At 41.4% G+C, this 20,002-nt stretch overlaps 1 protein-coding gene across 1 annotated transcript in view; it reads left to right on the top strand.

Annotated features, from left to right (window-relative positions):
* RBL2 (RB transcriptional corepressor like 2) overlaps positions 1-16,667 on the top strand; it is a gene marked incomplete at its 5' end in the record, with an annotated part of 45,550 nt that extends 28,883 nt beyond the window's left edge. Inside the window, 13 exons of the mRNA XM_019535726.1 lie at positions 294-403; positions 3,878-3,981; positions 5,378-5,515; positions 6,190-6,354; positions 7,035-7,146; positions 8,039-8,311; positions 8,695-8,972; positions 9,545-9,721; positions 9,821-9,892; positions 11,168-11,270; positions 12,450-12,652; positions 13,384-13,548; positions 14,901-16,667. Coding sequence (XP_019391271.1) covers positions 294-403; positions 3,878-3,981; positions 5,378-5,515; positions 6,190-6,354; positions 7,035-7,146; positions 8,039-8,311; positions 8,695-8,972; positions 9,545-9,721; positions 9,821-9,892; positions 11,168-11,270; positions 12,450-12,652; positions 13,384-13,548; positions 14,901-15,071 — 2,071 coding nt within the window. The remainder of the gene's footprint in view (positions 1-293; positions 404-3,877; positions 3,982-5,377; positions 5,516-6,189; positions 6,355-7,034; positions 7,147-8,038; positions 8,312-8,694; positions 8,973-9,544; positions 9,722-9,820; positions 9,893-11,167; positions 11,271-12,449; positions 12,653-13,383; positions 13,549-14,900) is intronic.
* Between the last annotated feature and the right edge of the window lie 3,335 nt (positions 16,668-20,002).

The following is a 20,002-nucleotide window of genomic DNA, read 5'->3' as shown; positions in this document are numbered from 1 at the left end:
AGATCCAGTCCTGTAAGTTTATCTACATTTGTCCTGGAGGAATCAATAGGAATACAGTCAATAGGCCAGGAGTCCTGTCGGAGCTAATTATAGTGCATCAAGTTAGTTACTTACATGTGTTAGTATTTTATAGGACTGAAGTCCTGAATCATCATCGGGGGGGTTGTTTTGTTTTTTTATTTTTGCACTGAACTGTGGATTTATAAAGAGACTTATGAAGCTGTATCTTCTCTATCTGTCTTAGCTGCTTTGGAAGGCGTTTTGAAAACATATATTTTATTTTATTTTGCTAGGGCGTGTTCCAGGGATCCTACTCAATCTATTGCAGACAGAGTGAAAGAAATGTATGACATATATTGTCAGTACATACAGTCCGAGGGAGAATTGAGTAACTTCTCCAAAGGTGAGAAGTCATTTAACCAGGTCACTTTGTTGTCTTGAATGTCATTTATAATATTTCAAAAACAAATTTTCATTTTTGGTTAAAAAAAATTGAGATTTCTGCACAAGATATCTTTTCTGTGACTTCTCTCCCTTTTGTTGTCTTCCCCATTGGCCCTTGAAGTTCTTCAGAAACTTGAAACTTTTACCTCCTCTTAGGCCTTTATTAACCAAGCAGTGTCAGGTCATTAGTCTGCGGGGAGACCTGTACCACGGTGGAGGGGAAAGAAAAGGCGCTACAGAAGGGAAAGAAAAGGTGCTACAGAAAAATGATGTAGGTGATTCCACACTCCTACCTGATGGAATACCTGACCTGTCTTCCCAGTACACTGTGGTTCTGGAGGAAGGAGCACTCTTTAATACTCTTTAATGAAACCAATCATCTGACCTGTTTTCTTAAACATTCTCATTTTGAAGTGTTAAAACAAGTATGATAACTATCCGCAAAATGGAAATATGATCAAATTTACCTAAACCTACGATAATCCACGTTGATTGTGAGGGAGAGCTACCTAGTCTTAGTAAATACAGTGTACAGAGTAAATACAGTGCTGTTGGAAATAGTATTTGAAGCTTGCAAGCACATTGGCACATAGGTGGTTATTAGCAAAACTGTAAATTGGATCCCCTTGAGAAATCTTCACATAGGAAGGACAGAGAACCATGTGGAAAGGGAAGCTAGGAGCTCCCCTTCCTTTTGTGGGACATTATGGCTGCAAACAGATGTTGACTTTGTACCACGATAAAAATTGTTATGGTGGCACAAAAGCCAGGTGAACAGACATCATAACCCTTTGTTGAAATACAGGTACGTAAATTTTGTAGCACCAATGAAGGTAGTAACAATCTGTGCTGCCTTTTTGCAGATGATGTCTGTTCACTTATGGTGGAGAGACTATGGGCTGGGGGATGGACATATATGGGACATCTGTTAGACATCCATGTAGCAAATGTATCCTGGCACACTAATACTGGGACGGGCCAAATACAGCCTGCCACACCATTTTATCCAGCTCACACTCTATCAGGCTGGGTTGGGTTGGCTCTCTGCCAGTACTTGGGGCTCATGGCACTGTATGTGGGAGCTGCGAACCACCAGACCAGGAGCCACATACCATTGGGCCAGGCTGGCTCTGTACCTCCTTGTGTGGCTCCCCACTGGAGTGTTGCAAGCCCCACATGGGGGCATGGAGCCAGCCCAGCCCAATGGTGCATGATTCCCTGTGGCTCCTGGCACTCCAGCAGGGAACCATGGGCCATTGGGCCAGGCTGGTTCTGTGCTGCCACGTGCAGCTCTCAGGACTCAGCCAGAGTTGCACACTGCTGAGGGGCTCTGTCTCCTGCATGTCATGAACATGCTAAGGGCCTGCTGCTGCCACTGGCAGCAGGGGCTGTGTGCTTGTGGAGGTAGGGCAGTGTGGTGGAGGTGCACACACACTCCACCATACCCTCCCTCCCTCACAAACTCCAAACCAACCCTCACATGCACCTCCACTCACACATACACACCTCGCATCCACCCCTCCATCACACCCCATACACTCCCCCACGCACCATGTACAAGAGTAAGACTTTATTTTCAGCTGTTATGCAATCACCTTTATATATACTTTGCAAACAAAGCATAAATCAGGACATAAATATTTTTTTAATAAAATTAAAATATTAGGGGCACACTGATTAGAGATTTTTGGGGTTGATACCGCTAGCTGATATTTAAGGAAGCATATCAGCTGATATGATCAGATTTTTGATACAGCTGCTTCCAGCTGGTAAGTCTGGTGTAATGGAAGGGGAGGGAAGGGGTATGGGGGTGCAGGGCAGTTCAGTGCCCCCTGCAGTGAGGGATGGGGCAGGTGCAGGCACTGCCCAGGCAGGGGGTGGCGGGGTGAAGCTCTCTCTTTTTGCATCCTAGAAGGGCACAGGGAGGCATGTGCCCTCCTGGATCAGGGTGGGCTGCACGGGGCTCTTCTTGGCTGGGACTGGGCTCAGAGCATGCACCAGCCATAGTAGGAGGATGCTGCATCCACCCCAAATTTTGCCACCACTCCACTCCCAGCACCGCTGCTACCAGCTCCTTGGCGCAGCCCCGGCTCAGCACCCTGCCTCCACCCACGCACCAGGTGACTGGTGGTGGCGGCAGCAAAATTGGGTAGATGCAGCATCCTCCCAGCACTGCCAGCGCCTGCTCCAAGCCCAGCCCCCACCAAGAAGAGTCCTGTGCGGCCCCGGCTGCACCCTGCCCCATACAGATCAAGGGGGCACGTGCCCCCCTGTACCCTCCTGGGGTGCAAACAGCGGCAGGAGCTGCTTCCCGCCCCCACCCCCCATGACCTGCGGCTCTGCTGCTCCTCTCCCACACACATCTGGGCAATGCCTGCCCCCTCCCTCACCATGGGGGGCACTGATTTGCCCCCCCATGTTCCTTCCCTCACCCCTCCCTTTCTACCACACTGGACTTAACAGCTGCTGGCTGTGCTCCTCACTGCCTGAGTGGTGCATTGTGGCTGCGGGCATTTATTGGCCAAATTATCGGCCCCATCGGGCTGATATCATACAGCCAGTTTTCTTTATATTGGTACCAATCCGATACCAGATGGATGTATCAGTGCACCTCTACAAAATACGTTATAATAGATGTTTAATTTTTTTTAATATGTGGTTTGTTTTTTTTATCTGGTTCCTAGATGGCAAAAGGAGTACTTCCAGGGGCAAGGGGAGGGACATTTGGTGGCAAAGGTCGGGGGTTAGAGGCAGGACTTCCAGTCCCAAGCTGGCAACCGGGGGGCGGGGCACCTGTCAAAGGGCAGGGCTACCCTTGTGGCCCTCAACAACTCACCAGAAATAGTTAAGCGACTCTCCAGCCAAAATAACTGCCCACCCCTGCTCCAAAAGGATTTCTGCTTCTAACCTGTCTCAAATCTTATGCATCTCAGTAGAGTTGCTGTTTCTCTGTTTTATCGATTGTACCCAGTAGAAATGCAGAAGTCATTGTAATGTAGACTTCTCATACCTTCTGGTAGTAAAATTTACCTGAAGGTGTCTGTTCTATCAGTTCTTGCAATATTAAGAGTAATTGTCAGCACTAGTGTCCTGTCTCTAATCCAGTTCCAATGGTATAGTCCATTTTTGTTCCCCTCTGGCTTCACTAGGGAAATCCGTCCAGGAGTTCCTGATTCCTTGTTAAAGTTGTAACTAGACAAAAGTCAGAAGTGACTAGTGTTGAGATATCCAGGCTGGTTTCACACTATAACTTAGGGACTTAGGGCAGTTTGACCACAGCAGCACTGAGTTCAGCTCAGGATAACTGATCTTACATTAGTTAGAATGTCAGTACAAGTAAGGACAGCAGCAGATTGAAACTGTAAAACAGATAAAAAGTATAGTTGTTTTTTTTAAACTTTTTTTTTTGCCTTTCTCTTTAAAATTTTCACAGATGTTGCTAACAAGTACTTCTGTCTTGCTGAGGTTCTTTACTACAAGGTATTGGAATCTGTTCTAGAGCAAGAGAGGAGAAGATTAGGAGACACCGACTTATCTGTAAGGAAAACTGTTTATTGGTCCAACCGTTTCCTTTTAAACTTTCTTTCAAAAAGCATCAGTGAGTTGCACTATAGGTACAGACAGAAGTGACAATTTTTGCCTGCTCTGGCCATAAAAAGCAGTTTATAGTTGTGACCAAACACAAGTACATGGCTTCAGACAGCTTCAAAAATGACTGGGTGAAAATCGGATCCCTCATTGCATGAGGGATCAGATAAAGATGTTACAAAATGTAGAGTCTTTTGTAATTTGTGTCTGCAGAGCTCCCAGCCTGTCGCTGTTTTTAGAATAGGAGGGGGTGAAAGGGAGCAGAGAAAGTTGAGTCTGGGGTTTTTTCAGCCCCACCCTGAGGGTGGGGTGGGGGTATTGGAGCCCTACTGAGTGGAGGGGCTCCAATTCACCCACCCTGCTCTTCAGCACCAGCCAAGATCCCAAGACCAAGATCCCTCCACTGCCTTTTCCCATTCCCATTCTGAGAACAGCAGGCACTGGCAGAGGCAAGGCTGTTGCTCTGGGATCCTGGCTACAGACTCCCAGCCTGCACCTAGACTCCCCTCTCCCCTGGAGCCAACAGTGAACTTCTGTTTGGTCTGGAGTAACACTGTAACTCAGAACGCCTTGCAGAAATAGTTCTGAATTACAGCAGGGAGCTGCACTTCTGCCAACACCCTATGTAACAAATGCCTCTGAACCACTGAAAATGAGGGCAGGACTCTGTCACAGTGTGAAAACTGACTCCATAAAAATGACAACTTTGGAGGATAATTCCACAATGAAATCTGTTGTGTATGGCTTTCTAATATTTGTAACTGGCATTACATACTTGGTTGTCCTGGAATCTGAAAATCAATCTGGATTCTGTTTTGCCTCATTACTTCTAAGAAAGGTTCCGTAAGCAGAATGTGAATGATGATTTTGTTAATGATACAAACTCAGAATATAACATATTCTGTAGCTCAGTGATTCTCAACCAGAATGTCACATCACTCTGGGGTGTCTAAAAATCCTTTCAAGGGTGCCCTGAGATGCCGTGCACAAGATACATACAGATATTTGATCTTCAAATAGGAATCTGTGGTGTTAATAATATTCTGCCCTGTTGTGGTCTTTCTGAGTTCTTTGCAACAGAAAAACCACTCTATTTTTCCATAGCTGAAAAACAAGTGAAAACTTAATGGCTAATATTTTCTGAGCAGTGTCTGGAGTCTAAAAAGTTGAGATCTACTGTACCTAAAGCCTGTAAATCCATGTGAGAATAGGTAGTCAGACACTTGCAGTTGATTTAGCTTTTTTAAAAAGTCTGATGCACGAAATGTTTCAGCTTTAAAGAAAGGCTGATATATGTACATTTTCGAAAGTATTCTGAACGGCTTTTTAAATATTTGTATTGTAGGCAATACTGGAGCAGGATGTATTTCACAGATCTCTCTTAGCTTGTTGCCTTGAGATAATAACTTTTTCATACAAACCACCTGGAAATTTCCCATTCATCACTGAAATGTTTGATGTGCCTGTTTATCACTTTTATAAGGTAAATGTGAAATTGCTGGAAATGATCGTGCAAAATCTGCCTCCACTTACTAAATTGTCTTCTTTTTTCTATATGCAACGTGACTTTTTTCTCAGTTGAATATTTGATGATTTATAAATTTTAGACTTAAAAAAAATTCTAAGAGATGACCTTTGTTTTCTGAAGTTTAAGCTTGAAAAATCAAATTATTTTGTCTCCTCTCCCAAGCATTTGGGTGTGCAAATGCCAGCATTATTTTCAAATGATGTACTTCTAACAGTATAGTGCATAGCAGTCTCCAAATTACTTAGTTAAGAAATACTGGTAGTAGACTACAGTATCATCGTGGGATAATGATCACTTTCAGCTTCATAGCTTGACTTGCCAACTCTGTCAATAAACACTTAATGTAAACACTGGTCCTCTGACAAAGTTGTAATACACAGTTGATTAACATAGGGTGAAATCTTCCATATAGAGATGGGGAACTGGGCCAGTGCTTACTTATGTGGTAGCATTGATCTTAAATCTTTCTGGTTTAGACTAAAACTGTTTTGTGTCAGGATGAATGTGTGACAGTAAAGTTTATTCAAATATAAATCCAGTTGAAGGGGAAAAAACTAATTGTATGCTCATCTCAATATGTTGTTCATGCACCTGATAATTTGTCAGCTTCATGTTTATCCGTTTCACAGGTAATAGAGGTGTTTATCAGAGCAGAAGATGGTCTTTGCCGAGAGGTGGTAAAACATCTTAATCACATTGAAGAGCAAATCTTGGAAAGCATGGCATGGAAATCTGAATCCCCATTGTGGGACAGAATCCAAGATAACGAAAATAGCGTTCCTACCTGTGAGGAGGTGAGAACTTAGTATGCTAAGGTGTTATGTTTATAGTTATGTTCATTTTTAACTTACCTGGCGCCTCCTCCAGTTCAGATAGCCTCATTACCATTATTTTTAACACTTCAAGAAATAATTGCTCAACTTCACTTTAGGCGATTTGGACAGGTAAAGTCTCAATGACTGAAGTGCTCCTGGATTGCTATGTCATGATTAGAATGGATACCAGAGATGCGCATTTTGGAACATTTGATAATACTTCAAATACAAGATAATATTCCTACGTTCCGTTCCAAGGATTGTAAGACCTGTTCTCATTGTAAGAGAGGCTGTTGTGGAGTGTTATTTTTTGTGGAACACCTATTTAGAAGGTACCATCTGTCTCCCAAAATTCTGTGCTGAGAAAATCCTGGCCTTGTTAACCCTGCTGGGTGTTTTTACCATTTAATTTGATTAAGTTAGTTTTTCTCTCTCCCGCGTGCTTTTCTTGGTTATTTCCCTTCTCCAAAATCTTATTCCTTGGAATTGGAATTAATGATAAATTAGACTCAAGCGCCTAATTTTAGGGTGCATGAGCTTGTGAACAGAAATAGAAATGAGAAGGATCATTAGATAAGTAATAAAGTGAATTAAAGCATATTTGTTTAATCTATGGTAAGACACATTATAGAACCTACTAATTAAAGTTACCATTTCAGGTAATGCCACCTCAATATTTTGAAAGGTCTAATGGGAACAGCGTGGTATGCTCTCCTTTGACACCAAGAAGGATAAATGAAGTTCGTGCTGAAACTGCAGGACTTGGCAAAGGTGAGATCTTAAACATAAACACATCTGCTGTAAAAATAAAGTTTGCACTGAGTTACATGCAAGTAACAGACAAGCTATTGACTAGTTGCAGGAAAATGTGACTCAATACCTGTGTGTGTGGAGTCGAAATGTAGATGCAAACAAGCAAATTGCACTAGGAGTATTTACAATTTTTATTTGAATAATGTATTTCATTATATTACCTAATACAAAGGAGTTTACTTGTAAATTATCATGGGAATCCATAGATTACAGCAAAACAGTTATTATGTTGGTTAATAATTCAGGTGCCCCATTCTGCTATTAATGTCAAGTGAGCTATATGGTAGTGAGCAGTAATAGCCTTAAGTAGCTCAACAACTGAGCAGTCTTGGGATATGAGCAAAGGGAAATATTAGTAAGATATAATTGCAAGAAGGAAGTAAGCTTTTTTTTTAATATTGCTTACTTAAGACACTTGTTAATAATCCCCACATAACCTAAGCAGTTTGCTTTATCACCACAATGAAATGGCAGCCACATATCATTTTTTGTAGGCACACAGCTGCATGCGACAGATATCTTTAACAAAGTAAGGAGTTCCAAGTTTCTCCAGTGAAGTGTGTTTTAACATAGCCAGATTAGCTTTACTTGGACAAGGTTGCTGTCATGGTCCTGCAATAAAAACATAGCATTTGAGAAGGAAGTACAAGTAGGTGATATACATAAATACATCTAAACCAGAAATTTGACTCCAGAGAATTCATATAAATATTGGTAAAGCTGTTTCCAACGTTTTCTTTTCATGTAGATAGATGGTTTTTTGTAACACATAACCATAACAGGGCTTCAGCATTAGTAAGCAGTAAGTTGTGTGCTAAATGTTGGGCTTTTCCTCCCTGCCTCTCCTCAGGTCTTTCCTCTTCTCCAACCACATTGTATGACAGATACAGTTCCCCTACTGCCAATCCTACCAGGAGAAGACTGTTTGTTGATGGTGATAATACCTCTGACAGTGGAACCCCTGTAAGAGTTTCTCAGCAGCCTGTGGTGAATACTGTGCCTGTGCAGAACGTGACACCTGAAACCATGTCAGTGACTCCGGTGCCTGGACAGACATTGGTTACAGTGGCAACTGCTACTGTAACAGCCAATAACGGGCAAACTGTTACAATACCTGTACAAGGTAAGTGGGAGACTTTGGGAGATTGTACTGTGCAGCATCAGACGGATTTGACAGTTACATCATAAAACCGCTATCCATATAGTTTGATATTGATGTAGGTGTTGTTTATCTACCCTTACATATCAAATAGAGAAACAAGAATGACACTACCTTCCAGTGCTTATTTATGAAAACAACTGGTTTAATTAGCCTCCTCTCCTTTATAGCTCCTAAAATGAGGAGGGAAAGTTGCAAGAAGTAGCCAGCTCCCAAAGGGTTTTTGCTTGAACATTAATAGTTTTCTGGTACTTGTACTAATATTCTAAAAGTGTATTTCAGTATTGCTCAGAAAATCTGATTGATATTCTTCAAGACATTTTACTGTATTTTCCCCCCCATTACAGGCATTGCCAATGAAAATGGAGGAATAACTTTCTTCCCAGTTCAGGTGAATGTAGGTAGCCAGGCTCAGGCTGTGTCTGGTTCCATCCAGCCTCTCAGTGCTCAGACCCTTGCTGGTACCCTTAATACCCAGATGTCTGGGACAGCCTTGCAGTTACCAGGCCAGGTTTCAGTTCAACAGATTGCTTCTCCTGGTGAGCAAAGACAGAACCAACAGTTTACAACCAGCAGTGGAATTAGACCCAGGAAGACTGGATCATTGTCTCTCTTCTTTAGAAAGGTACCCTCCAATATGTAAAGTTGTCATCTAAGTGCCATTAGAGTTTTGTTAGACATACAGTGCTCTCAGAACTGTTCTTAAGTGTTTAGTTTAGTAGCAGGCTATATTTTATATTTAACATTAAAATTTAAAATTTTTAAACCATTTACTTACCTGTCATGTCTGTAGTTCAGAGTACTTGTTTCCTATGAGAGCTGATGACATTGTGGATACTTAACCCACAGCATTTTTTGCATTTGCTTAAATGTGTTAGTTATTATGAGTGGGGAAAGGAAAAAGTTGTGCCCCCACAATGCCAAGGGGGGGGGAAAAAAGTCTTTCAGAATGGTGTTTTGTTATCCACATACTATTGGTGTGGCTTTAAAAAAATAAATAAGTAAGGCAAGCCACACAACACTTCTTTTCATCCTGGCTAAAATGAGTGCAGCTTATAAACTGTGCAGCGAGTAGGAAGACTGTAACATTCAGTAAGTTTTATGGAGAGCTACAGTCAGCATGTTCTTGCATCAAAGCAGCAATATTGTCTTTGCCCTAAACAATGCTATAGGTAACCTTGTTCTGGCTTCCAATAGGTATACCACTTAGCAAGTGTTCGTCTGCGGGACCTGTGTGTCAAACTAGACATTTCTGAGGAGCTGAGGAGAAAAATCTGGACCTGTTTTGAGTTTTCCTTGGTGCATTGTCCTGAGTTCATGAAAGACAGGCATTTAGACCAGTTGTTGATGTGTGCCATTTATGTCATGGCTAAGGTAACACGATTAAACAGCAAATACTCCCTTACGTTACTTGAACAATAAGAAGGATGCAAGAGATGCATTATCCCCAAAAAACCTTTGTTATCTCTTTAGGTCACAAAGGAAGATAAATCATTTCAGAACATCATGCGCTGCTACAGGACTCAGCCACAAGCTAGAAGTCATGTAAGTTTCAGAGCAAACTAGTGCAGTCTCTCCCCTCTTATGAAGTCTGTCAGTTGCCACAACCTGAGAGATCTAAAAGCTGCCATTTATGACATGGCAAATCTAGACTCCACTGGACAAGGATTTAACATTCAAAATAGCTCGTGTCATATTATTGTTCCGAAATTAAACTGTGAAACCAACTTGTTATAACACAGGTTGCTGACTTGTACCTACTCATAAGTCTTAAAGGAGTTCTTGATTAGCTGCATTATATGATTAATAAAATTTCTCCAGTCTGGTGTGTGCACTCACTTTAAAAAAAAAAACAAAAAAACAACACACCAAAGGTGCAATACCCTTATGCTGAGACTATACTCCTTTCCTCTTTAAGCAAGAAAGAAATAGTTGAAATTTTCTCCTATATGAATGCAAACTGAGGGTAGTTCAGTGCTGTTCCACTTGTTAGTTTGTTTTTTAAACCCAACAACAAAAGCTGTGTTCACTCATTCAGGACAACTCTCCCAGGTTTGCTTTCTTAAGAGAAAAACTGATCTGTACGTAAGTTCAGCCAGAAAGGTGAAAAGAGAAAAAAAGCAAAGTGGGAAAAAGGGAAAGTTGGGGCAGGGTCTGTCACAAAAAAATAGTCCAGGCTTTCGCCTACCTTGTGGTGTGTTGGAGCATAGCTAAGGCTGGGCACATTGTTATGCTTGTATGCTTCCCTGCTCCCAGGTATGGTCACTTTTACTCTGAGAGAAAAATTTTGAACTTGTAGATGTGAGGAACCTTCCTGGAGAAATTGAACATCTGTCCAAGCCCTAAGCCACTTGCAAAGTGGAACTAGCTTGCATGTCTACACTGCAATTACAGTGCAAGAATAAACTGTGGAGCCTGGGGTTGTGAGGGTAGGCTGCCAGCTTGGGGCTGATCCTCCCAGCTCAACATGCTGTGGAAAGGCCAGCTCCCAGTGCAGGGCTAACTAGCAGGCATCCCCCACACTGAAGCACCCTCATGTCCCAGTCAGCTGGAGCAGTGTCTACATGGGCTCTGCTGCAGTTTTTTACTCCACAGCAGGATAGTACTTGTATTTACTATGCTGCTGCAAATTAGTTTACTTCAGCTTAATGGGTGCGCATGTAGATGCTGAGACATTGGCTAATTAGCTGAGCAGTAGATATGCCCACTGTTGCATAACATATTTTGTCTCTTGAATATATATATATATATATATATATATATATAGCTGCTCTCCTCCTAACAATCCTTTCAATTTATTTTCCATTGTGTCATTGACAGGTATATCGAAGCGTGCTGATAAAAGGTAGAAGACGCCGCCATTCTGGAAGCAGCGATAGCAGTAGTCAGCAGAATTCCCCACCAGAGAAAAGTAAAGACAAAAGTAAGGAATTCCAAATGATGACTTTTATGTGAGAACTGGGGAAAGGAAATGGTGCTCAGTTTCAAAGAGGAGTATTTATACTTTGTCACTTGCGTAATCACATTAGGTATAGCTGATAGTCGTGTAGGCAAAAGGGTTTTATTCTGGGGCAACTAAGTATTTTACTTTTTAAAATAGACCATATATAGTAGCGTTTACTTGCAGGAAACTGTGCAGGTACCACAAATTTTAACGTCAAGTAAATTAATGTTAGATTTGCCTTAAACTTTGACTGTCAGGCAGGGATGGTGCTAGGGTAAGGGTTTTGGGGAGGGGGCTGTAGCCACCCCAAAATTTGCCTTAGCCCCCCCTAGCTACCTCTCCCTGTGCTGCCCTCCCACCCCAGGCTGGTGCTTGCCTCGCACAGCTGAACCCACCCTGCAGCCTGCCTCAGCCCCCCACCAAGAAGAGGCTGGCACCACCCCTGCTAACTCACTCTAAAAGTTAGCTACAACGGATATAAGCCGTGACCACCTGTCATGAGAACCGAAACATTTTGAAAGACTTGCTGTTTCCAGCCTAGCTGGCATGTGATCTTTTATTTTCTAACTTGCACTCTAGCCAGTATTAGAGATACTGTTCCTCAGAAAGAAGCCTTCTCTATAAAGTAAACCATTTCTGGACACGCTTGATACCAAACCCGCTTGTGTGCAGAATACCTTAAGCAGTGGGAGCAAATATACAACAGCCTCTTATTTTTGCTTCGTTATTGGTCTCTAGAAGAGAACTAAGGTTTAGCTGGAAAAGCTCCTTGGAAAGAGTCTGGCTTGCCTCAGAAATAAAACAAGACACTCCAAACCTAAATTTCTTTTGAACAGCTTTTTAGTATGTGTCCTTAATGAAGACATTACTTCAGAGCCTTCACTTGTCCTCAGATACGTGAAGTTATCATTTCCATGTAATAATACAGGCAGAATCTCACTCAAAGAAGAGCAATTGCCACAAAGGCTGTGGGTGGGATGCTGGTGGCAGAATCTGTCTTGCGTATGGAACTGTGGATTTACCATTTGTGTAGCTGAAATAACTACTAAGTATTTTTAATGCAATTTAAAATTTAAAAAGTAACTGAAGCTGAAGCAAAATTGAACCATTAAGTAGCCATGGTCAAATAAGAGGGTTATGCTGCTCTTCCCTCTCCAGCCAGCAGAGACTCTAGCCCTGTCATGAGGTCCAGCAGCACACTGCCAGTCCCACAGCCAAGCAGCGCGCCCCCTACTCCCACCCGGCTCACAGGTGCAAATAGCGACATTGAGGAGGAAGAGAGAGGCGACCTTATTCAGTTCTATAACAATGTCTATATTGACCAAATTAAAGACTTTGTCCTGAAGTACTCTTCAACTGCAGTAAGTTATTTTAATTCCTTTTGTTAAGAAATAAAAGTTTTTGTTGCGCGAGTGTCAACTCTCCAGTTCTCTCAGGGTTCCTATATGCCAGGGGAGGGCAAAATGCAGCCTGCAGGCTAGATGTGGCCTGCCAGGCCATTGTATCTGGCCTATGGGGCTCCTAGAAAAATTAGACAATTAATTATCTGCCCCTGGCTGCCTATCATGAGACCCTCGCTGGCTTGCCAAAACTTAGTAAGCAGCCCTCCATCCAAAATAATTGCCTACCCCTACTTTATGCTAATCAGTGACATCCCAACTTCCCTTTCTTGCACAGAAAAAGCACTTGTGTTAATACTGTCACTTTAAGGAGAGGTGAATTTTAATTGCAATAGCATCCAAGGAGAAGGTGCTCATCTTCCTTGAAGTAATTTCTGTCCATGGAATTCACACTGTAATGTTCCATTTTTGTAATACTTTACTTTCTGAATGGAAACGAGAGCCACTCTATAATGCAGCTTTACACACTAACAACACATACAGATGCTAATTTAAGGTATAGACCAGTGTGATGATACCTTAGCTTTGAGCAGGGCTTAAGTTGCCCTGGTATGGTTTTTACTTATCATAGGTAATTGAGTACTACAGAGAGTTATCTGTTTTTGATAGTTAGCCCTTGCCTTTTGATTTCAGTGCATATGCAGAATGAAGCCATCTTCTGTGATTGATGTGTCTTTTTTCTGCCTTAACAGAATGATGCTCCTCCACTCTCTCCTTACCCGTTTGTAAGAATTGGCTCCCCCCGAAGAATACAGCTGTCTCAGAATCACTCGATCTATATCTCACCACACAAAAATGAGTCCACACTTACTCCGCGAGAGAAGATATTCTACTACTTCAGCAGTAGCCCATCCAAGGCAAGGATAAGTACTTTATATTCCAAGAGCATTTTTTTCAATATGTTCTTACTATTGTCATTGTAACTTGGGAAATATTGTTGATCTGGGCATGCTCTTAGATAGCTATGTAAAGTGTTCCCACTTTTGCCTTCGGGCTTGCAAGAACAGTTTAGATGTAACATTTTTGAGACAATCCTGCAGTAAAATTATCCAAAACATCCTATGTTCCTAAATTCCAGTTTCAATAGGGACTTTAGGCACTTGGGCCTGTGCCTCAGGTGACTTTGAAAATAATAGCTCTCACATACATTTAAGATAGTTTGCTCTTGTTGCCAAAAATGTCAACAGTATCCTGGATTGTATTAAACAGAAGTGTCACTTGGAAATCAAGGGAAGCAATTCCTCTGCTTTGTTCACCACTGGTGAGGCTGCATCCGGAGTAAGGTGTTCAGTTTTGGGCCCCATACTTCAAGAAGGATATGGAAAGACTGGAGAGTCCAGTGCAAAGGAACAAAAATGATTAAGGTTCTGGAAGGTATAATTTATCAAGGAATGACTGAAAGAGCTGGGGTTATTTATTCTGGATGAAAAGACAGGGGTGATTCAATACCTGAAGTGATTACAGAGAGGATGGAGATGGGCTTTTTTCTGTGCCTGAAAGGGACATTGACTAGGAGCAATGTCCTCGAGCTGCAGCAGGGGAAAATTTAGGCTGGAGATTAGCAGGAATTTTCTGATTATGAGGGTATTTGGGCATTGGAACAGGCAACCAAGAGAAGTCTTCAAGAGCAGTGGCCTGGACTACATGGCCTGGTGAGGTCCCTTCCAGCCCCATGTTCCTGGGATCTTAGGAAACCAATGTTCTGCAAGCAAAGACAGCACCTGAGAATAGAAAGAATAAAGCTGTATCCTGATGCTTATGAAATAAAACACTATATTCTGTTCACCGTATTCATACAGTACTGAAAATATTAGTGAGCCACAGAGTATATAGTATTATAGACAGTTCAGTTTCACAGGCCCCTTAAAAAGGAAGGTAGCCACATTACCAGGCCATCGTAAGTGTAAGACAGGCTAATTTAGGAAAGGTGGGTAAACAGTACAAGTAATGAAAGTGGAAATGGAAACATCAGTGGTGCTATAGAAGTTTAAAAGGTTCATAGAGATTGTGTTTGCAAATAAACAAGCACAGATTCTAATTCAGTACACACAGGAATGGAAAACTTGCTTCCACAAAATCATGCAGTGCTGTAGAGAACAAGTGAATAGCAAACTAGTAAAAGTTTTTGGTAGAGAGACAGATCTTTGTTTTTAGAATTGTTCTACAGTTGTATGAATGCCAAATGTTGCTGTTTCCCTTTAAATTGCAGAGGCTGAGAGAGATTAACAGCATGATTAAAACTGGGGAGACCCCAACAAAGAAGAGAGGTATCGTCTTAGAAGATGGTACTGAATCGCCAGCCAAGCGGATTTGTCAGGAAAATCATACTGCTCTGCTGAGAAGACTTCAAGATGTAGCAAATGATAGAGGTTCCCACTGAGTTTAGTCTATGTTCCAGAAAGAGCTGTTTTCTCTTCACTGGTCTCTGGCTAATCTGTCTAGCCAAGAGGTCTTCATACCCTCAAAATACTCTGATTCAGGAAGCCTCAGTGCATCTCCATTTTAGGTTACCATCTTTTCAGCTAATTTTTTTGTAAAAAGGTAAGATGCTACCATTCCCAGGCTTTTTCCCCTTCCATTGTATTGACTGTTTGAACTGCCTACATGGGAATGACAACTGCTACTGCACAGTCTCCCAGTGGGTTAAAGCAGTTTTTCTTCTGGAGGCCAACCATATGAAATCACATCCTGTCCAAACTCTAGGGCCACACCCACCAAAACCTCCTGTGTTATGAATAGGACATAGATGTAGAGCTGCAGACAGAGTTTGCATATGCTGTTTTTCTTGGTGCTTTATTATTTTGTCATAAAGTGTCCTCTGACTTGCATCATCAGACACCAACAGTGTTAACAGACAAGGTGCCTTGATTGGACTTTTGTTGGGAAAGCATTTTGAGGGGAAGTATTTTTAAGCAGTGAAGAGAATCAGGTTCAGGATGTTTCATGTGCCTCCAAGAACAATTAAGTGGTTTTGCTCTAATGTTTGGGCTCTTCACTTTAGACCTAGATCATTGTTAATGCATTTTGTTTTAGCTGTGCAATGTGAACTTATGTTCAATGGGTGGCACTTTTTATAGGGCTGTGAAGCTTTGTTTTAAAAATACAGATTAGTTTTGCTGTATATTTGCAATTGCACTTTTTAAAAAATGTACATATTTTTCAGATGGTCAAGACAAAGATGTTTTCTGTATTAAGTAATCAAACTTTCGTATTTATTTCAAAATAGCCAATCCACAGCTCTCCTTCAGCAAGCGTGTAAGCAGTAGTAGGAAGGTTTGGGTATTTTCAATAATTTTATACAAGGTGATTCTTCAGATTAAAATAGCTAAGACTATTTTAGTATTCTCCCCCCTTACTCCTTTGAGTAAAGAGGCAGCCATCTTACCTCTTTATACCCAAAAAGAGGTAGCACCTTAAACTTGAAAATGCAGTCAGTGATCATTTAATTGGTTGTTCTGAAGCTTTCAAGCTAGTCCAGTAGAAAGAAAGGAAAAAAAAAAAAAAAATCAAGATGTCCAGAAAAAAAATCTTTTACCACTAACAAGGAATTTTGTACATAGTTTTGGTTGGAAAGGCTCTTTACATATCAGCATGGCTGGTATGTTTAATCTTCATTAATACTAAATGTGTCCTACAATAAATAGCAACGCAAAATTGTGTATCACGTTGCCCACAACGTGTAGCACTTCCAGGATTCTTCATAATGTTGAAAGAGCCAAAAAGCAAGCTCAATCTTGCAGTCATTTATGTTTATAACATTAGACAAATGGGAAATTTTAGGGTCTAATTAGTTAAAATAATGAGTAAGTTACTGGTTAACTTTCATTGGTCTTACATACACAAAAATGCAGAAAAGTGTTCCTGTAAAAAGATATTTATGAAATTGGTCAGTTTTTTTCACTATACCGTAACCCTACTTTGTTAAGCTATCACAAGTGTATTTTTCAATAAAGACCATTTTAAATGGATCTGAATGGACATCCTTGTTTGACCTAATGACTGGTCTCTGTTTTACCAAGATGTGTTGGATTCTTACAATTCTGATAGGCGGTGCAGTGATGTTCTAAAATAACTAAGATGTCCTTCAGAAGTTGTTGACATACTACTTAGACGAACAGCTGTTGATGCAGGTATAAGATGCAAGACTCAGCACCTGTGACCAAGAAAAGATTTTTTTTTTAAATAAATTAAAAGCCAAAGCAAGCCCCACTTGATATGCCATCTTTCTTACTACAAGAATTCCTGTGCCACTTGCTACTTGACAAGACTAAAATGAAACTAACAGACTTCAGCCAGTTATACCAGTAAAAGTACAATGTCTATAAGCAGTAGGAAGCCAGTCTATATCCATAACAGAAGTTTAGCACACAGATTCATTCAAAAATGGTGAAAGATTTGCCCCCTCCCTTGCCCCAAGAGCTAATGTGTTGTGTTTGTTATTGATCTAAACTATGCCATTTACAGAAAACCATGCAACTTGGACTGATTCCACCTCAGGCTCTCAATGTCTGCACCTAGCGTTCACATCTGATTACAAGTGTTGAGCAGCAGTAGTGAAAGGTTACCAATACTGAATGGGAATACTATAGGATCAGAGATTTGCATGTTACGAATGCAGGGGAAGAAATGTCCTCCTGAAGTAGGTGTGTATTTACATGCAAGCCCTTCTTTTAAGACTTTTTTTACATGAAAAAACAGTGCTTTGTTACCATTTGATGCTGTAACTGCTAATAGCAGAAGCAGTGAATTAAAGTTAACCAGTTTTTCAGTAAGCATAACAAAAAACACCCTTTTAAAAGTTAAGTAGAAAGGTGAGCTTCATAAAAACACCCTTATCACTCCTAAGCAAATTGAAGTCTGCATGTCCTTTACAGATGAGAAATCAAAGAAATTCTTCTATTATACCTTCTGTTGGGGTATCTGAAAGAAAACATAAAATGCATTTTTAGAATGCATCTTAAGTTTCCTTAAATGTATTTGAGAATTTCTTGTTAGAGATGCATTATAAGGATAAATAAATCACAACAATACTGTGCTTTAATAGACTGAGGCTCCCTGTACACATGCAGGTAAAGGTGTGATGTGGATCCAACACATGATTGACACACAGTTGTGCCTTACTGCTGGTGTAGGGGGAGCCCAATCCTGTGCTGGCAAGAAGCAGGCTTCCCACAACTGGGAGGCCCCTTTGCTGATGGGGCTCCCAGCTACATGGGTGAGATGCAGCCTGGACCAAGAGCCATGTGGGTTGGGGGTTTCACACTGGGCAATGTGCACCCTTGTGGCTGGGTGCCCTGTCAGCTGCAGGGGAGACCCTGCTACATACGCAAATTGAAGCTTGATAGCAACCAGCTACAAAGTTAGTACACATTTTCATGGTCTAACTTTATTATAGCTGGTTGGAACTTTATTGTGACAACTACTTTTTGCACATGTAGCTGGTATTAAAAGTAATTGTGCAATTAACCTAATTGCACAATACCTGTAAAGTGTAAAAGGGGCCTGAGCACAGATAATAACATATTTGAATCCAGACATCTTCCACAGTCTCTCTGAACGTATATAGGAATTTAGAGAGGGGAGGGTTGAAGATCACCCCTCTCTAAACCAACCCAGCTTAAATACTTTTGTAACTTGTTCATCAAGACAGCTGGCAGAGATTTTACAACCTCTCCAGTTAGTCCGTTCTAGTGTTTAAATTGCTCACATCACTAAAAAAGTTCTTTCTAATAGCTAAATTTAAAGATTTCTCTTGTCATTTCAAGTTACTTTTTGTCTGCTCTAATGGGATAGTGAGTTCAGGTCTTTACGAGTCCCTTCATGCAGCCACCACTCTCAATCCTCTTCTCCAGGCTCAACAACTCTAGTTCTTTCCTTGAGTGCCAGGTTTCCTAGACTAAGTCATTTTTGCTGCTCTCCTTTGGATCCTTTCCAATTTCTCTCAAGCATTTCCAGAAGAAGCATGGTGCTCAAACCAGACCCAGTACTTGACAGGAGGCCTCACTTGTATTGAACAGAGGGGAAGCATCTGTTTCTGGACCTGCATACTGCGATGCACTAACATAAGTCAATGCCAGCAGTTTGCTGTTTTTCCAAAACTTGAACATTGCTCCATTCAGCATGCAGCCCACTAACCCACAAGTGCTTTTCTGTAGCATTGCAGCCAAACTGATCTGTCAATCCACAATTTAGATGTGTGCACTTAAAAATTGGGACACAATCCAAAGTCTTGCATTGGTCATTACTGAATTTCAGCCAAGTTAGCTCTAAACCATTTCTCCAAATGATCAAGGTAATTTTGAACATTATAAATCTTTTTCTCCATAGTGAACCCTACCCCCCACCACAAAATTTTTTTATACATTTTCACATCTTTGTACTCTTAACCTACACATTCAGGGTCTTTTGTGCCACACAAATCCCTAACTAACTGTATAAATGGTACTAGCTGGACCAGTCTATCTGGAGCAAAACTGCTTTCTGTGCAGCACAATTCTGTGTTAATAGTTGCACTGCTGCCAGTTCCACAGGTAGTGTCAGTGGGACATGAGCTTGCTCTGCACTGCAGAGATATCCCCAATGTCATCACAAGTTCAAAATGCAGCTCTACAGCAAACACCAGCTAAAGTTATTGTAACACAATAAAGCAGAAGCTACAATTCAATCCAACACTGCTTCATTACCTAGGCTTCAAATGAACTCTGCCACCCTACCCATGCAGTTCTCCTTAAGCTGTTCCTTCAACCAATAAGTTTCAGCAACAGGTACTGGGTACATACACACCAAGTCTTGTGAGAACTAAGAAACTGGTCTCCCCTCCACTTCAGTCAGTAGGGAGCAAGATCATACAAAAATGAGACTTCGTTTGTTATGTTGTTATATCTATCCCTTTCTCCCCACCCCCACACCATCTTTCCCTCTAAATTGAAAAAGTACTTACTGCTTTTGCCTCGAAGTGGAAATGGTTTTCAGTCTTATACAGAGAAGGAGCTACTTGAGCTGATGCCAGTTGCAAGGACAGCAGGTAACCTCTCCAAAGGGGGCAAAGCCTAGCATTGAGTCCCTTTCTGCAGTTCCCTCCCATGTGGGAGGAAGCCCAGCTGGGGCAGATTTCCAATTTAGAGAAGAGTCATGTAAGGAAAAGCTTGATTCAGGTCACCTGACAGCAGCTTCAGCACAAATATGCATGCCAGCAAGTTATTGCCATTAGTGCCCAAAACCAAATCCAGCTTGAAAGATAGAGCTGGGGCACATGATTCATAAAGCATAATCAAAAACTGTTTAGATGCCTAAATATGGGCTAGTGTACAG

Source organism: Crocodylus porosus, unplaced genomic scaffold (assembly GCF_001723895.1).
Source record: "Crocodylus porosus isolate Cpor-Errol unplaced genomic scaffold, CroPor_comp1, whole genome shotgun sequence".
Lineage (NCBI taxonomy): Eukaryota > Metazoa > Chordata > Crocodylia > Crocodylidae > Crocodylus > Crocodylus porosus.
The sequence above is the reverse complement of the archived record's forward strand: the minus strand, read 5'-3'. Positions and strand labels throughout refer to the sequence as shown.